Source organism: Microcebus murinus, chromosome 1, assembly GCF_040939455.1.
Source record: "Microcebus murinus isolate Inina chromosome 1, M.murinus_Inina_mat1.0, whole genome shotgun sequence".
Taxonomy (NCBI): domain Eukaryota; kingdom Metazoa; phylum Chordata; class Mammalia; order Primates; family Cheirogaleidae; genus Microcebus; species Microcebus murinus.
Window position 1 is genome coordinate 125,456,502 of NC_134104.1, and position 15,473 is coordinate 125,471,974.

Genomic DNA, 15,473 nt, shown 5'->3' on the forward strand with positions numbered 1-15,473 from the left:
TTAAAACTTAAAAGTTTTAAGAAAAAAATCCATTCTCAAAATAACCCATAAAAAAATTTAGGCTGAACTGAAAGGCATACTTTTATTTCCAACAGTTAAACTGAGATGCCAGTACACTAAATTTTCCCTATATTTTTTATTGTCTATATAGCAATGTCCAATAGAACTTTCTGAGATGATAGAAATGTTTTATTCCTGTGCTATCCAATATAATAGCCACTATCTACTTATTTCTGTGAGCACTTGAAATGTGACTAGTTAAACTAAGGAACTCAATTTTTAATTTAATTTAAAATAATTTAAATTTAAATCTCAGGCCAGGTGTAGTGGCTCATGCTTGTACTCCCAGCACTTTGGGAGGCCAAGATAGGAGGACCGCTTGAGGCCAGGCATTTGAGACCAGCCTGGGCAATGGCGAGATGCCATCTCTATAAAAAATTTAAAAAAAAAATTAGCTGGGTGTGGTGGTGCATCCCTGTAGTCCCAGCTACTTAGGAGGCTGAGGCAGGAGAATCATTTAAGCCCAGGAGTTGGAGGCTGCAGTGAGCTATAATGATGCCACTACACTCTAGCCTGGGCAAGAGAGAGAGAGAGACCTAGTTACCAAAAAAAAAAAAAAAAATTTAAATTGTAACAATTGCAATGTGCCTAGTGGCTATTATACTACACAGCACAAGCTACACTATCAACTATTATAAATAAAAAAAAAATGGTTATACAAAATAACAAATAACAGTAAAATAACAAATGAAGTTAGTGAGGCATAAACAAACATACCCCTACCCTATTCCACACCCAGACTGGTTCACAAATTCACATCTGTCTCATAGCCTATGGCCAGCCACAACATTGTCTTAGTTTGGCTCTGCTACCAGATGATCAAGATTTAGCTAAGTGGTAAAAGCAATGAAGACCTCTGGATCATAAATAATATGTAAACATTCATATTGCTACATAGTAAGACTGGGAGAATTTTGTAATAAGCTCTTTTATTAACAAGGCTCAGATGTCATGCTCATTTATCTCAGTTTTCAGCGGCTACCTGATCATAAACTACTGAAGTACCTAATTATGGATATTTGTTCAAAGAGGAACCACAAAGACAGGATTCCTGCCCTTTATAAGGGCTGACGATCAAAACAGATGATACTTAACCATGCAGGTACATTCTAATACAGTAGACTTTTTAAAAAGATATTAAAATAGATGAGAGAAAGTAAATATACATTGTTTTCAGTTACTTACGCTATCGTAGCATCTTGAGATTTTAACATTTCATTCCAAGTATCTGTATCAAAACCTTGGTAAATTCCATTATTATTCACCACCAAGATTATGATCGGCAAGTTGTACCTCAAAGTAAAAGTCAAATATGAAGGAAATCATTTTTTATTCTTAAGCAATTTCTTTTCTTTGGGCTGAAATTTTAACTTAGAAATGGATAACGTTTTCTATAAACTTTGTAATTTTAGAGGAACACTACAAGTTAAGTATGTATTATCCTAATAAAGATTTCTGTCTGATAAAATCATTATCCAGGAACATCATGAAGTGGTAGAATGAATGCAAGATTAAGAGTTAGTAGACCTAAATTCTGGTTTTACAGCTATTTAGCTATGGACCTCAGGCAAATCCTGAGCTTTTCTGAATCTGGGTTTTCACAGATATAGATAGTAATATGAATGACACCTTCCCTACTTAATACCCTCTAAAGACCTCTTCTGGGTGGTTCCTAGGAGCACTAGTTGAAAACTACCTTTCTACTTCCTGAGCTCCTCAGACTAGATGCTGCGGGAGATACACAAGTGACTAGCATACACACTCTGCGCTCAAGCCACTGCACCCATTATTAGAAACACATTACATGGTGTAATTAATTAGTACAGAAAGAAAGTATCTAACAATGTGCTAAACAGTATAGCAAAGAGCAAAAAAAGATAATTAACCTTTATGAATAACTGAAAAAGAATGTGGGCTTTATTTTCTGCTGTAATTTCTGATGGTAGGTAGTAAAAATAAAACTAAACTGCATGCTGTTAAATAACAGGACTGTGGTACCTATTTCTCTCCATGCTCAAAAGGAATCATTATCTAGAAGGCCAACTTCCTAGTAAATCACGTTTTTGTTGTACATCAGTTGGTTGTCAATACAGACACTCTTAACAGACACAGACAGTGGGCCCTCCGTATCTGTGAGCTTTGCATCTGTGGATTTAACCAACCGCAGATCAAAAATATTTTTTAAAAAATTGTGTCTAGGCTGGGCGCGGTGGCTCAAGCCTGTAATCCTAGCACTCTGGGAGGCCGAGGCAGGCGGATTGCTTGAGGTCAGGAGTTCGAAACCAGCCTGAGCAAGAGCGAGGCCCCGTCTCTACTATAAATAGCAAGAAATTAATTGGCCAATTAATATATATATATATAGAAAAAAATTAGCCGGGCATGGTGGCGCATGCCTGCAGTCCCAGCTACTCGGGAGGCTGAGACAGTAGGATCGCTTGAGCCCAGGAGTTTGAGGTTGCTGTGAGCTAGGCTGCAGCGACGGCACTCACTCTAGCCTGGGCAACAAAGAGAGACTCGGTCTCAAAAAAAAAAAAAAAAAAATTAAAAAAAATTGTGTCTGTACTAAACACATAGACTTTTTGTTTCCCTGTTGTTATTCCCTAAATGATATAGTATAACAACTACTTATAGAACATTTACATTGTATTAAGTATTATAAGTAATTTAGAGATGATTTAAAATATATGGGAGGATGTGCATAGGTTATTTACAAATACTATACCATTTTACATCAGCGACTTGAGCATCCTCAGATTTTGGTAACTGAGGGAGGGTTCTGGAATCTATCCCCCATAGATACCAAGGGACAACTGTACCTTCCCCCAGTCTTGTAAGTTGTATATATCAAAGCTTTGAAAACTCCAAACATGATTCAAAAAAACCCTAATAAGAGCCCTGGCTAAGAAAAGAATGGTTTTACCACAGTTTAAATATAGTTGGGGAGAAAAAAATCTCCATACTTTCATAGTGGATCTACAACTCATGAGTTTCTCCATGAATCTTTATAACTACAAACATCATCCAAGTGGCTCAAGTTCATGGAATGTCACCTCAAAATTTACCTGGATTATCTCATTTGTCCCTTTCAATCATTCTCTAAGGTAGGAATTATTACTATTCCTATTTTAAAGAAGAAGAAAGTGAGGCTTGGTTAAGTGACTTAACCAAAGTCACTTGGTGTTGACACACTAGAACCAGTATTCACATGCAGGCCATTTGTCCCAGAGGCCATGCTCTTAACCACCACACTCTGCTGTCTCCCTGAAGAAAACAAGCTTCTCTCAGGCCAAAACATTTTTTTTCTAGTAACCTCAAAACTACTCCCTATAGATTTACAGGATTTTAGCATACAGTGAGGAGGTCAGGAACACAGAAACACTGTTCCAGAAGAGAAAGACCTTGGGTTACTTGCACCAGTATTCTCAGGACAGAGTTCGGTGCTATGCACAGGGCAGCTGACACATGGTGAACACTGGTACATATTTATTAGGCAAGTGGGTATGTAATTTTTCATATTCTGAAGAATGAAATGCTCTGATTCAGGATGCTGTTTTACCTGCAGATGGTTTCCACCTCCATGCCAGAAAACCCAAACGCACTGTCGCCTTCCACACAGATGACCCGCTGCCCAGGGCTTCTATCTTTAGCTAGTACAGCAGCTGCAATAGCAAATCCCAAACCAACTCCCATTGTTCCAAAAGTACCAGCATCAAGCCTGTTGGGGAACAAAACTAAAATGAAACTCTGGGGCATGTCACAGAGGGTGGAGTTGACACAAATCTTTTAGTCGTATTCACATGGTTTGTGAAAAAATAAAGAACCATGAAAACATTCTTTTTCTTTAATATAAAATCTTTAGACTATGAGGAACTAATTTGTCAAGAATAAGCATGATAGGGAAAAGCACTCATGACTGTTTGAAGACTGTAAACATATCCTTAGAACACTGAGAATACAAATTATCACACAATACCAAAGATATATCAAGCATAATAACTCTATGAAACCTCACCTAAGAATACTTTTATGAAATATGTCATCATACACTGCACATGTATAATTCTCAAATGTTTCCTTAATCTGTATTATTATAGTTTCAAATTAAACACATCATAATTAATTATAATTTCTTTCTCAGAAGACTTACCTGTGACGAGGAAGGTAGTTTTGAAGCACAGTGCGTCCAATGTCCATCGTATTTGCTCCTTCGCTTACAATAAAACAATCTCTGGGTAGTTGTTCTTGAACATGGTAGAATACTGTGTAATAATTCATAGGCGGGGATTTTTGGGAAGCTAATTCCTAAAAAGTAGACCAGAATGTAATCAAAATTAGATTGGGATACAATGAAAATAATCAATGTCAATAAGCTACTATCAAACTTACTTAGAAATAGGCAACAACTATAAGGTTCCCAAAATGATTATAAAATGGCCACTCTGAGAAGTTAATTGACCTATGAATAGTCCTGGGGGATATGCTAAGAAAAATGTGTCCCATGGCCCGTGTTTGGGACACAGTCAAATAAGTTAGGGAGGCCAGGCATGGTGGCTCATGCCTGTAATCCTAGCACTTTGGGAGGCTGAGGTGGGATAATTGCTTGAGGCTAAGAGTTCAAGACCAGCCTGAGCAACATTGTGACCCTATCTATACAAAAAATTTGAAAATTAGCTGGTTTCAGTGTCTCACACCTGCTACTTCCCAGCTACTTGGAAGGCTGAGGCAGGAATTTGAGTTTACAGTAAACTATCATGATGCTACTGCAATTTAGCCCAGGCAACAGTGTGAGACCCTGTCTCAAAAAAAAAAAAAAAAAAAAAAGTCAGGGAATCTCTTTCTGGAAATCCACAATGCCTAGTAGCATATTAAATACTAAGAAGTCCTATAGTAAAGAAAGCTGGGAAACATTGGGTTAAACAAAACTAAACTTTCTTATTTGACCACTCTTAGGAAAAAACTGCCTTAGAAAAAGTAAAACTTTTATTCTAGAATAATTTCATCAGAAATATGACCCTACCTAGCACTATGGGAGGCCAAGGTGGCCAGATTGTTTGAGCTCAGGAGTTCGAGACCAGCCTGAGCAAGAGCAAGACCCCATCTCTACCAAAAATAGAAAGAAATTAATTGGCCAACTAAATATGTGTGTGTGTATATATATATAAATTAATTAGCCGGGCATGGTGGCACATGCCTGTAGTCCCAGCTACTTGGGAGGCTGAGGCAGAAGGACTGCTTGAGCCCAGGAGTTTGAGACTGCTGTAAGCTAGGCTGACGCCACAGCACTCTAGCCGGGGCAACAAAGTGAGACCCTGTCTCAAAAAAAAAAAAAAAAAAAGAAAGAAATATGACCCTAAACTTAAAATAAAAATATCATAATTTTAGAAAACAATCTGAAAATCTGGTTCTTCCTCTACACACTGGAAAGTAAAGCATATATGCTACACCTACTATTCTAAAGGGTTCCTACCTGAACAGAGGGAAAAGCAGCAGGGAAAATGCCTTTGTCTAGCCACATGCCTTTTAGAGCTAGAGAAAGCCACAGGGGGCTTTAGCAGCAACAGAGCCACCTGGCCCCAGCACTGCCTCTTGTGCTACTTTGTTCTATTGGAGATATACCAAGATGGATGAGCGACCTTCCTATACTCCTGTACCAGAGAAGAGAGGCAAGTTCCTTCCGTCTTAAACTAAGGTCATTCCTAGGAAAAAGAAGGTCAGGATATGATTCAGGAAATAGAATTGAGACTGGCTCCTAATAGGAGAAACAGTCACTGATTAAAATTGCAATGTAAGATTCATGTATAATCAATTCTGCTATAATGCTTGGTGCAAAAAATACGAATTTGTTTCAAGATGATGGATATATTATGGAATCAAGTAAGCATAACTCAAATTTCATATTTGCTTATGCATAATTCTGCCAGTAAGAACCACTAAGTGACCACAGAAAACTGCACTCAGAGGACTCAATATATAGGAATACACAAAACAATGAAAAAAATCAGGAAATACCTTTCTCACAATCAGAGGGAAGGCATTACACATATATACAGAGACTTTAAATAAAAATTGCCAAGTCCTGCAAAAGTGACTCAGTGTGTTAGCAGTCAATGGTTTGGTAGTTTCAAACGTCACTACAATGTCCAATGCCTTTGCTATCAGACAAAGCCACAGGTTCAAATGGGAGAGCTGCGAAGGAATTTCTAGCAGTAATAGAAAAGTTAAATTAAAAACAAGGCTATACATTGGATCAAATTTTCTATTTTAATGAAACAGCTATCTATTATCATCTCGTGCCTTGAAGGTCGGATATCTTTTCTTTTGAGGCAGCGTCTCCATCTGTTACCCAGGAGCCCTCAGCGCAAGATGGCGCCGCGGGAGCCTACCCCTGCCAGTCTGCAGGAATGCTAAGTGACAGCGTCCACCGCCCTGTTCCAGCTCCCCGAGAAAGCTGGAGGGGAGCCCCGGCGGGTGCGATGGCCGCGGTGGCCGCCAAGCGGGAAGGGCCGCCGTTCATCAGTGAAGCAGCTGTGCGGGGCAACGCCGCTGTCCTGGATTACCGCCTGACCTCAGTGTCAGCGCTGTCGGGGGCCACAGCCGGCATCCTCGGCCTCACCGGCCTCTACGGCTTAATCTTCTACCTGCTTGCCTCCATTCTGCTCTCCCTGCTCCTAATTCTCAAGGCGGGAAGGAGGTGGAACAAATATTTTAAATCACAAAGACCTCTCTTTACAGGAGGCCTCATCGGAGGCCTCTTCACCTAAGTCCTGTTCTCTATGGCATGGTGCACATCTACTGAAATAGGGGCAGGGGTGACTTTTTTAAAAGAACAGATTGGGAGAACTGTTGCCAGATATTAAGACCGAATAGACTTACCTAGTTTTTAAATTGTTGAATACGCTGCCTGTTCTGTAATGTTATAAATAATTTATATCTGAAGATGGAAAGCCTGTATCTTCAGATTAAATGAAGCATGAGACACACACACAAAAAAATCTGTTACCCAGGCTTGAGCGCAATGGCATCATTACAGGTAACTGCAACCACAAACTCCTGGGCTCAAGCAATCCTCCTGCCTCGGCCTCCCAAGTAGCTTGGATTACAGGCATGCACCACCATGCCCGGCTAATATTTTTAAAAATTTTTTGTAGAGATGGGGGTTTCACTAAGTTGCTCAGGCTGTCTCGAACTCCTAGCCTTAAGCGATAAACCTGCCTTGGCCTCCCCAAAGTGCTGGGATTATAGGCGTAAGACACCACACCCAGCCTGAAGCTCCTATATCTTAAAGGCAGAAAAACATGCCCTGACATGCCTTAGGATTTAAAGTTCCAAAAAAGTCACTTGTGATGTTCTGTATCATCATCAAATTGAGAACAATGAGCCACATCCATCACACCCACTACTACAACTTTCCATCCCATGGCAGATCATCCTTTTTCCACCATTTCATAATAACTCACAAGCCACAACCCTCCCAATGCCTGCTGCCCATTTAAGGTCTTTTTCAAGGTAAAGAGCTATATTTACTGGCATATATTTCTTAACCACTTAACATGGTTAAAACTTTGCTACCATTTTTATTAAATTCCTATCTTATCTTTAGGTTTCTGAAGTTTTTGAGAGTCATGTCCCTTAACCCCTTTTTCCCATGAGCCCTGAGGTTTATACTGCATGATTTTGAACAGCAAGGTGATTTTTAGGAATGCATATGTCACATTTCACATTATGGCAGAACTAACCGAGCTTCAGTGGGTCCCTTCTTACCTTAGATGCAGCTTCATTGCTGTCCATTTTTTCCCTCAGAGTTTTCCACCACTTGCTCTCTGGAGGATACTGCCATGGTATTTTATCAAATTCTTCTAAAAGCTAAAAAAAACACAATTTTTTTTTCTTTTTGAAAATAAACTTAAATCATATTAACATAAAAATCTCCTTTTATTTTTTATTTCGGCATATTATGGGGGTACAGATTTTAAGGTTTTGATAAATGCCCTTTCCCCCTCTCCCCCCAAAAATCTCCTTTTAAAGAAGAAAATACTGCCATACTATTCTACCCTTTGCATCACTAGGACTATTTTTTTTTCCTCTAGGCAGCAAACAACTAATAGAAGATAAATGGGTAACATGGAAAGCTTTTGTTTGCATCAGTGTGGTTTTTGGCCAGATGCTGAGATTCCCATAGGACAGAGTGAAGTGTTACTTCTTCCACACTTCAGGCAGAGGCTCTAAAGCCCTCCTCAGTCTTTGACACTAGAAGGAAACCACCCTCTCCATAGGACCCTTGCAGGAATGCCAACAAATACCTATTGATTCCTATGATACAGACCCAAAATGCCCCAGAGTGATTTAATATGTTACTGGGAATTACATCCTAATATCCTATAGTCATAACAATACCAATTTGTATCACCCAAAATCAAGCGATAAATGTGATTATATTTTACCTCCTTTCACAGTGAAATAAAAACTATGTACAAATAATAAGAACCTGGAAAAGTCACTGATTACAGCTTGAAGAGTAAAAAGTTCTTTGTTACCTAAAGAAATACTAAATTCAATTTTTCCAGTGAGTAAGCCAATTCTTGGCTGTAAGTTCCATCCCTTTGAAAGGTATTATTATAAATTTTCAGCTAGCTGGATCCTGTATAATAAGTCACTGTTTACCTACTGAAGGACTTTAAATTTTCTATTGCCTTCCAAAAATGCTTAATTTACATAAAAATGAGCTATGTACAAGAAGTTGGATTTACCAAGTTCCAAAGTTTTACTTAAGAAGTTTTCCATAATAAATTTTATTTAAAATAGATATTAATAGACCTGTTACCAAGTAAATCAAGACTAAAACATTTTCAAGAATTGACTATTCCCTAAAGATTAATCCACATAAACTAAAACCCAGGCAGAAGTCCTTACCTGTTTAGTGACAGCATTTATGTCTCCTAGCAAAGTCACAGCAGGCCTTACATTATTCCCCAATTCTTCTGCACAGATATCAACCTAAAATTGAGACATGGCCAAACAACAACTCATGTTTATTCTTAAAAATCTTTACAAAGTCAATCAACACTGAATAAATGAACTGTACATATACAACATTCAAGGATTTGATATTCAGAAGTTCCTTAATAAAAGCAAAAGACCATAGAACTATATTAGTATCACAGCTAATATAGAGAACCTCATCATCTTCCCTTATTTTAAAATGTAAGGAATTTTGGTATTGTTCTATTAAACTGACAGGAATATATTTGACCTGATCAATTAGTTTTGAATCTAATCCATAATAAGTTCTATAGAATTACATTTGAAATTTCTATCTAAAGCAGGGGTTATCAAATTTGAGCATATATCAGAATCATCTGGTGGGTTTGTTAGACCATAGGTTGAGGGGTCCGCCTCAGAGCTTCTGATTTCAAGAGGTCTGGGTCTGGAAATGTGCATTTCTAAGAGGTTTCCCAGGTAGTGTTAATGCTGCTGGCCCAGGGAAGCACTCCATGAACATGGCGTGATTACTTCCCCATTTACTCAGAAGCTCTATTTCTGGATGGTCATGGACAAGTGAAAATAGCTTCTGCAAGGAGGAATAATTAAGACACTCCAAAGAGGATTTGGTTTATCCTGTAATCAAGAGGGGCAACCACGAGGTAGCAGAATCTTCGAGGCACAACCCAAGGTCTTGCTGGTTGTTTGTGGTTTCGGTTCTCAGTGGCCTCAGATGGGAAAGGCGCTATTAAAAGTTGACTCCTTAAGAAGTGAAAGGTAAGCCCGGGCCCAATGGCTCACGCCTGTAATCCTAAAACTCTGGGAGGCCGAGGCGGGCGGATCACTCAAGGTCAGGAGTTCGAGACCAGCCTGAGCAAGAGCTAGAACCCGTCTCTACTAAAAATAGAAAAATTAATTGGCCAACTAAAAAGATATAGAAAAAATTAGCCGGACATGGTGGCACATGCCTGTAGTCCCAGCTACTGAGGAGGCTGAGGCAGGAGGATTGCTGGAGCCCAAGAGTCTGAGGTTGCTATGAGCTAGGCTGACATCATGGAACTCTAGCCTGGGCCACAGAGTGAGACTCTGTCTCAAAAAAAAAAAAAAAAAAAAAAGAAGTGAAAGGTAGATTGGGAAAAGATAGCAACTGTAGTCGTCATCAAACTGTGGTCATCAAACATCCAATAGAATGGGCACAATCGTGTAGAACTTGTAGGTTTGCATGTCACTGTGTAGGTAGTACTTTCCATACCAGTAAAGAAACCAAATTATAAAGAGGATCCTAATGGTATAAGAGTCATCAAAGAGAGGTCAGAGTATATTCCAGATACTGTTTGATAACATAGATAAAAGCAATGTAGTTTAGAGATTTCCAACCAAAAGATCAAAAAAAGTTTTGGCTTCTAAAAGAAAACCTACCTCACTTCTTAACAATGCCAAATGTTTCCTTCTAATCTATCATCCTACTTAAATCTGGTTTCTCTACCTTTAAATATACTTGAACTGTGAAGAAGAGGCAAATTATACTTTTCAAACTATTTGAAACTTGATTTTGAAAGGTTTTCTGGTTAGAAATAAAGCAGCACATTATGTTTCATGGGCTTGAGAAGGCAGCTTATTTTGGGACCTGTAATTATGTTAGACAATTTATAAAATTCTACTTTTGTAAAAAGAGAAACAGTTCTTTACAGAAGTCAGAAAGAAAGTAGAGCTGATATGGTTGAGGAGGAGAATAATAAACTGTAGATAGCTTTGCTTTTAAATCTCTCCTCTCTAAGTACCTGGATAAACTTCACATCTGGCCGGTATCTTGGAGGCAGTCCAAAATGTAAAATCCAATTTAGTCTGGCACCAAGTAACACAATTACATCAGCAAACTGCAAAGCCCTATTTAAAAAAACATCTGATATAACACAAAAAGAACAACTATATTTCTTATGTGAATTATTCTAAAATTAATTTCTAAATGATTTTTAAAAGTCTACATAATTTAGAGCTTACATTAGATTTTAGAATCAGCTTCTAGGGTAAACTTGATCTTTCAAACTAATATCATTTATGAAACCATTCTATTTACATAGTAATCTAAAAGATGAAGTAGAAAAAATATTACCATATACTGTCTCTATGCTCTATTTTATTTATTACTTTTTTATCATTAGAAAAATTCATACAAGTTCACTATAGACAACCCGGAAAAAAACAGAAAAAGTATGAAGAAAAAAACAGAATCACCCCATAATACTGTCAATTTATAAACTATTATCAATATCCTGGCATATTTTCATCTAGTCTTTTTTTCTATGAAAGTATATTTTTATACAGCTGAGCTTATATACTATAATACTGTCTCATGCACTTTTGTTCATTATAAATGTTTTCCTTTGTTATTAAGTTCTTCTTAAGTACAATTTTTAAAGGCCACATATTTTGCTGAACACATATACCACAGTTTATTTAATGTTTGCTCAATTGCTGGATATTTTCTTTGTAATTAATAGTACTGAGTGGGATATCTTTATACTTAAGTCTTAATGCACTCTTCACATTGATTTCTAGAAGCAGGTATTTTTAAAACTATTGATTCATATTCTTGAATTGCTTTCCAGAATATTATACCAAGTGTATTTCTAATAGTTTTATTTTATATATTATAATATTTTTGTCAATATAACTCTGATCTTTAATGATTTTACTTTCATACCACAGCCACCCTTGCTTTCTTTTTTTTTTTTGAGACAGAGTCTCGCTTTGTTGCCCAGGCTAGAGTAAGTGCCATGGCGTCAGCCTAGCTCACAGCAACCTCAAACTCCTGGGCTCAAGCAATCCTCCTGCCTCAGCCTCCCGAGTAGCTGGGACTACAGGAATGCGCCACCATGCCCGGCTAATTTTTTATATATATATATTAGTTGGCCAATTAATTTCTCTCTATTTATAGTAGAGACAGGGTCTCGCTCTTGCTCAGGCTGGTTTCGAACTCCTGACCTCGAGCAATCTGCCCGCCTCGGCCTCCCAGAGTGCTAGGATTACAGGCGTGAGCTACTGCGCCCGGCCCCTTGCTTTCTTTTTGTTTACTTCAAATGTCTTTGCCCAGTCTTATTTTTAAGCTATATTATCATTTTTCAGATGTGGCTCTTATAACAGATTTAGTTGCTGTTATTATTAATGCAATCTGAATGTCTCTGCCTTTGTCCAGGGCAGCTTATTATTATAACTGCTGTGGGTTTCATTTTTATTTCTCATTTTTCTGCTTCTTATATCTGTTTCTCATTTTTTCTGTCTTTTGTCATACAGGATCTGTATTTACTACTTGTTTTCTTCAGTGATGAATGTAATTTTCACAGAAATTACAAACTCAAAAAAAAAGTATATACTCAAGTATATACTCAAAAGTATATACTCAAAAAAGCATCTTTATATACTATATTAGTCCTAGGGGACCCAATTTAACAAAAAAATAAAATTTGCAATTGGCAGGATAGATTTGCTTATTGATACTCTAAAACTGTTGAAATTATTAATTCATTTATAGCACCTTGCAATCTTTTTTACACTATTAATGTCATTATCTTCTTAAAATTTGGCTAGAAGGAAAATAAACTTCAGTTCAATCTAAATTAAAGTAAAAAAATTTTTTAAACTAACGAATTAATTTAGTTATATAAAGTATACTAATATGAATGAAAAGACAATCTATTAAGGTAGCATTAAATGAGCAACAATTAAAGATTGAGCAGCAAAAATTATATTTAAAAAACCCTCAGAATTAATTTTAATCCATGCATGAGAATACGAAGAACACCAAATGCATGACAGTGGTGAACTATGAAGAGGGAGGGATGGAAAGGGGTCCAGAATAATATATATGTGACTGCAAATGAATCTGTAATATAACATAGAGTTAATATCTGATGCACAATTTGTCAGATTTAGGTTGGGAGCAGTGGCTCACACCTGTAATCCTAGCACTCTTGAAGGCTGAGGCAAGAGGAATGCTTGAGCTCAGGAGTTCGAGACCAGCCCGAGCAAGAGCAAGATCCCACCTCTACTAAAAAGTAGAAAAATTAGCCAGGCGTCGTGGTGTGTACCTGTAGTACCAGCTACTTGGGAGGCTGAGGCAAGAGGATCACTTGAGACCAGGAATTTGAGGTTGCAGTGAACTACGATGACGCCACTGCACCCTAGCTGGGACAACAGAGTGAGACTCTGTCTAAAAAAAAAAAGTTGTCAGATTTAAAATGGACTCACTTGTGTCAAACCCTGGTAAATGGAGCTAGGGAAGGCTATGAGGGCAGGGCTCTCATGAATGATTTGCCTGGTAACAGGAAATATCATAAGAAATCTTTCCAAACAACAGCTTGCTACATGAGTCACACAAGGGCAGCTAGCTGCTTATACAAAAACACTTGCCTGACATACTGTTTCAAAAGCCCTATCCTATAAACAGCCCCCTATGACCTAGCAACTGCCACCACTCACCAATCAGGGGTTGCCAGCTTCCAAAAGACACTGTAGATACCAATAAACTTTCTTTTAAAACAAATTGTGGGCCGGGCGCGGTGGCTCACCCCTGTAATCCCAGCACTCTGGGAGGCTGAGGCGGGTGGATTGCTCGAGGTCAGGAGTTCGAAACCAGCCTGAGCAAGAGCGAGACCCTGTCTCTACTATAAATAGAAAGAAATTAACTGGTCAACTAATATATATAGAAAAAATTAGCCGGGCATGGTGGCACATGCCTGTAGTCCCAGCTACTCGGGAGGCTGAGGCTGCAGGATTGCTTGAGCCCAGGATACTGAGGTTACTGTGAGCTAGGCTGATGCCACGGCACTCACTCTAGCCTGGGCAACAAAGTGAGGCTCTGTCTCAAAAATATAAAAAATAAAAATAAATACATAAAACAAATTGTGTAACTTTGTCTTTCCCCAATAAAACCCTAACCTTTCCTTTCTTCTCCAGATATATAGTAGGCTACCTTGGTCTGTATGTATGTCCCAGATTACGACCCTACTTCTTATATATTATTCCCAAATAAAACCTTTTTACTTAGAGCTTGTCTCTTTGTATTTTTTATGTTGACACTGATAAAGTTGAGTGATGGTTATTCAAGTGTTCATTAAATTATTCTCTCTTCCTGTCTGTATATTTAGAATATTTCATAATAAAGAAATTTCAAGAAATATTTTTTAAAAAGGTAGAGTATATCACAAAGTGTGCCTTAAAAGTCTAAAAAGATCATGACCTAATGACCTCCTGAAAAAAAAAAAAAAAAAAAGTCTAAAAAGAGGAGGCTTCCAGGGATAGCCAAGATTGGGTATATGTTTGAAGAAACAAACACAGAGGGGGTAAGTTTCCAAGGGTTTTATTTCCCCTCTTTTATTTCCTGGCTTTAACTCAAGGGTAGCCCTAGTTGCAGAACTGTAGGCAGCAAAAACTTGGAAAGAAACCCATCTTTTGGGTCAGAATATCTAGAAAGGGGGCCTCTGTATGCTGGAGAGTATGAGAAAAAAATTCAGATTTTTTTTCTGTTTCTCTTTCTCTCCCAGCCTTGCTCTGAGGGCAATCCTGTTGCAGAGCTGTAGTGTGGTGGCTCTTAAGCAGCTATCATAAAATTCCAGAGAAATACCATCTCTCAGGCAAGAGGAACCAGGAAAAGGACCCTTGTGGTCTGAAAAACATGGAGATAATACCCATTACTTTTTTCTTGTGCAACTTGCTCAGAGGGCAACTCCAGTTGTGTGGTATTATAAGGCAGCGATGAAGGATGTGATCCACTATTATATCATCAATAATAAAAACAATACTCTCCATTCAGCCTCCAGGAAAAAAAAAAAAAACCCACAAAGGCCAGGATGTCTGGAATTGGGGGTGGGAGAGGGGAAGTCCTAGAGAGGAGAGAAAAGAACTCTCTAATTCTGGGTATGAACCAGGACATGTCTGAGGCTCACCCCTAAGCTGGGCATGTGCAGAAAGACCCAAATCAGCACAGCAAAAACTCTAAAACTGACCTTGGAACTACTGCCCACAGTAAGAGAGTATTTGTAGTCTGAAGCTAACCTAACCAGATCAACTGCTTGCTAAAACAACAAATAAACAAAAATCAACATTCTACAGAGGATTTTAATGTGACCCAGAATCTCACAACAAAATATTCAAAAATCCAGGATACAATCCAAAATTACTCAAGTACAAAAAGAACCAGAAAAATGTGGCCAATTCTCAAAAGGAAAGATAACGAATAGATGCCTATCCAAAATGACCCAGATGTTAGAATTAATAAACAAAGATCTTAAAGCAGCTTTTATAACTATGCTCCAGGAAGTAAGGAAAAATATTCTTGAAGTATGTGTAAAGATAGAAGTTCTCAGGAGACAAATAGAAAATATGAGAGAGAAAAGGATTAAAAAGAAATGAACAGATGCTCAGGGACCTGTGCG

The 15,473-nt window shown here is 38.0% G+C and overlaps 2 protein-coding genes across 5 annotated transcripts in view; one reads left to right on the top strand and one right to left on the bottom strand.

Annotated features, from left to right (window-relative positions):
• The window catches only part of HACL1 (2-hydroxyacyl-CoA lyase 1), a 42,977-nt gene that overhangs the window by 10,183 nt on the left and 17,321 nt on the right, over positions 1 to 15,473 (bottom strand). For all 4 annotated transcript variants that reach the window (XM_012766938.3, XM_076005474.1, XM_076005472.1 and 1 more), the window contains 6 exons: positions 10,821 to 10,926; positions 8,971 to 9,054; positions 7,822 to 7,923; positions 4,208 to 4,362; positions 3,617 to 3,775; positions 1,246 to 1,353 (listed from right to left, as the gene is read on the bottom strand). In XM_012766938.3, coding sequence (XP_012622392.2) covers positions 1,246 to 1,353; positions 3,617 to 3,775; positions 4,208 to 4,362; positions 7,822 to 7,923; positions 8,971 to 9,054; positions 10,821 to 10,926 — 714 coding nt within the window. The remainder of the gene's footprint in view (positions 1 to 1,245; positions 1,354 to 3,616; positions 3,776 to 4,207; positions 4,363 to 7,821; positions 7,924 to 8,970; positions 9,055 to 10,820; positions 10,927 to 15,473) is intronic.
• Positions 6,534 to 6,821, top strand: LOC105872709 (ER membrane protein complex subunit 6-like). Its single transcript, XM_076005494.1, has one exon. It carries the CDS (start codon positions 6,534 to 6,536, stop codon positions 6,819 to 6,821), a length of 288 nt encoding a protein of 95 aa, XP_075861609.1.

Coding starts and splice junctions, on each gene's coding strand:
- LOC105872709 (XM_076005494.1), top strand. CDS start 6,534: ATGGCCGCGGTGGCCGCCAAGCGGGAAGGGCCGCCGTTCATCAGTGAA.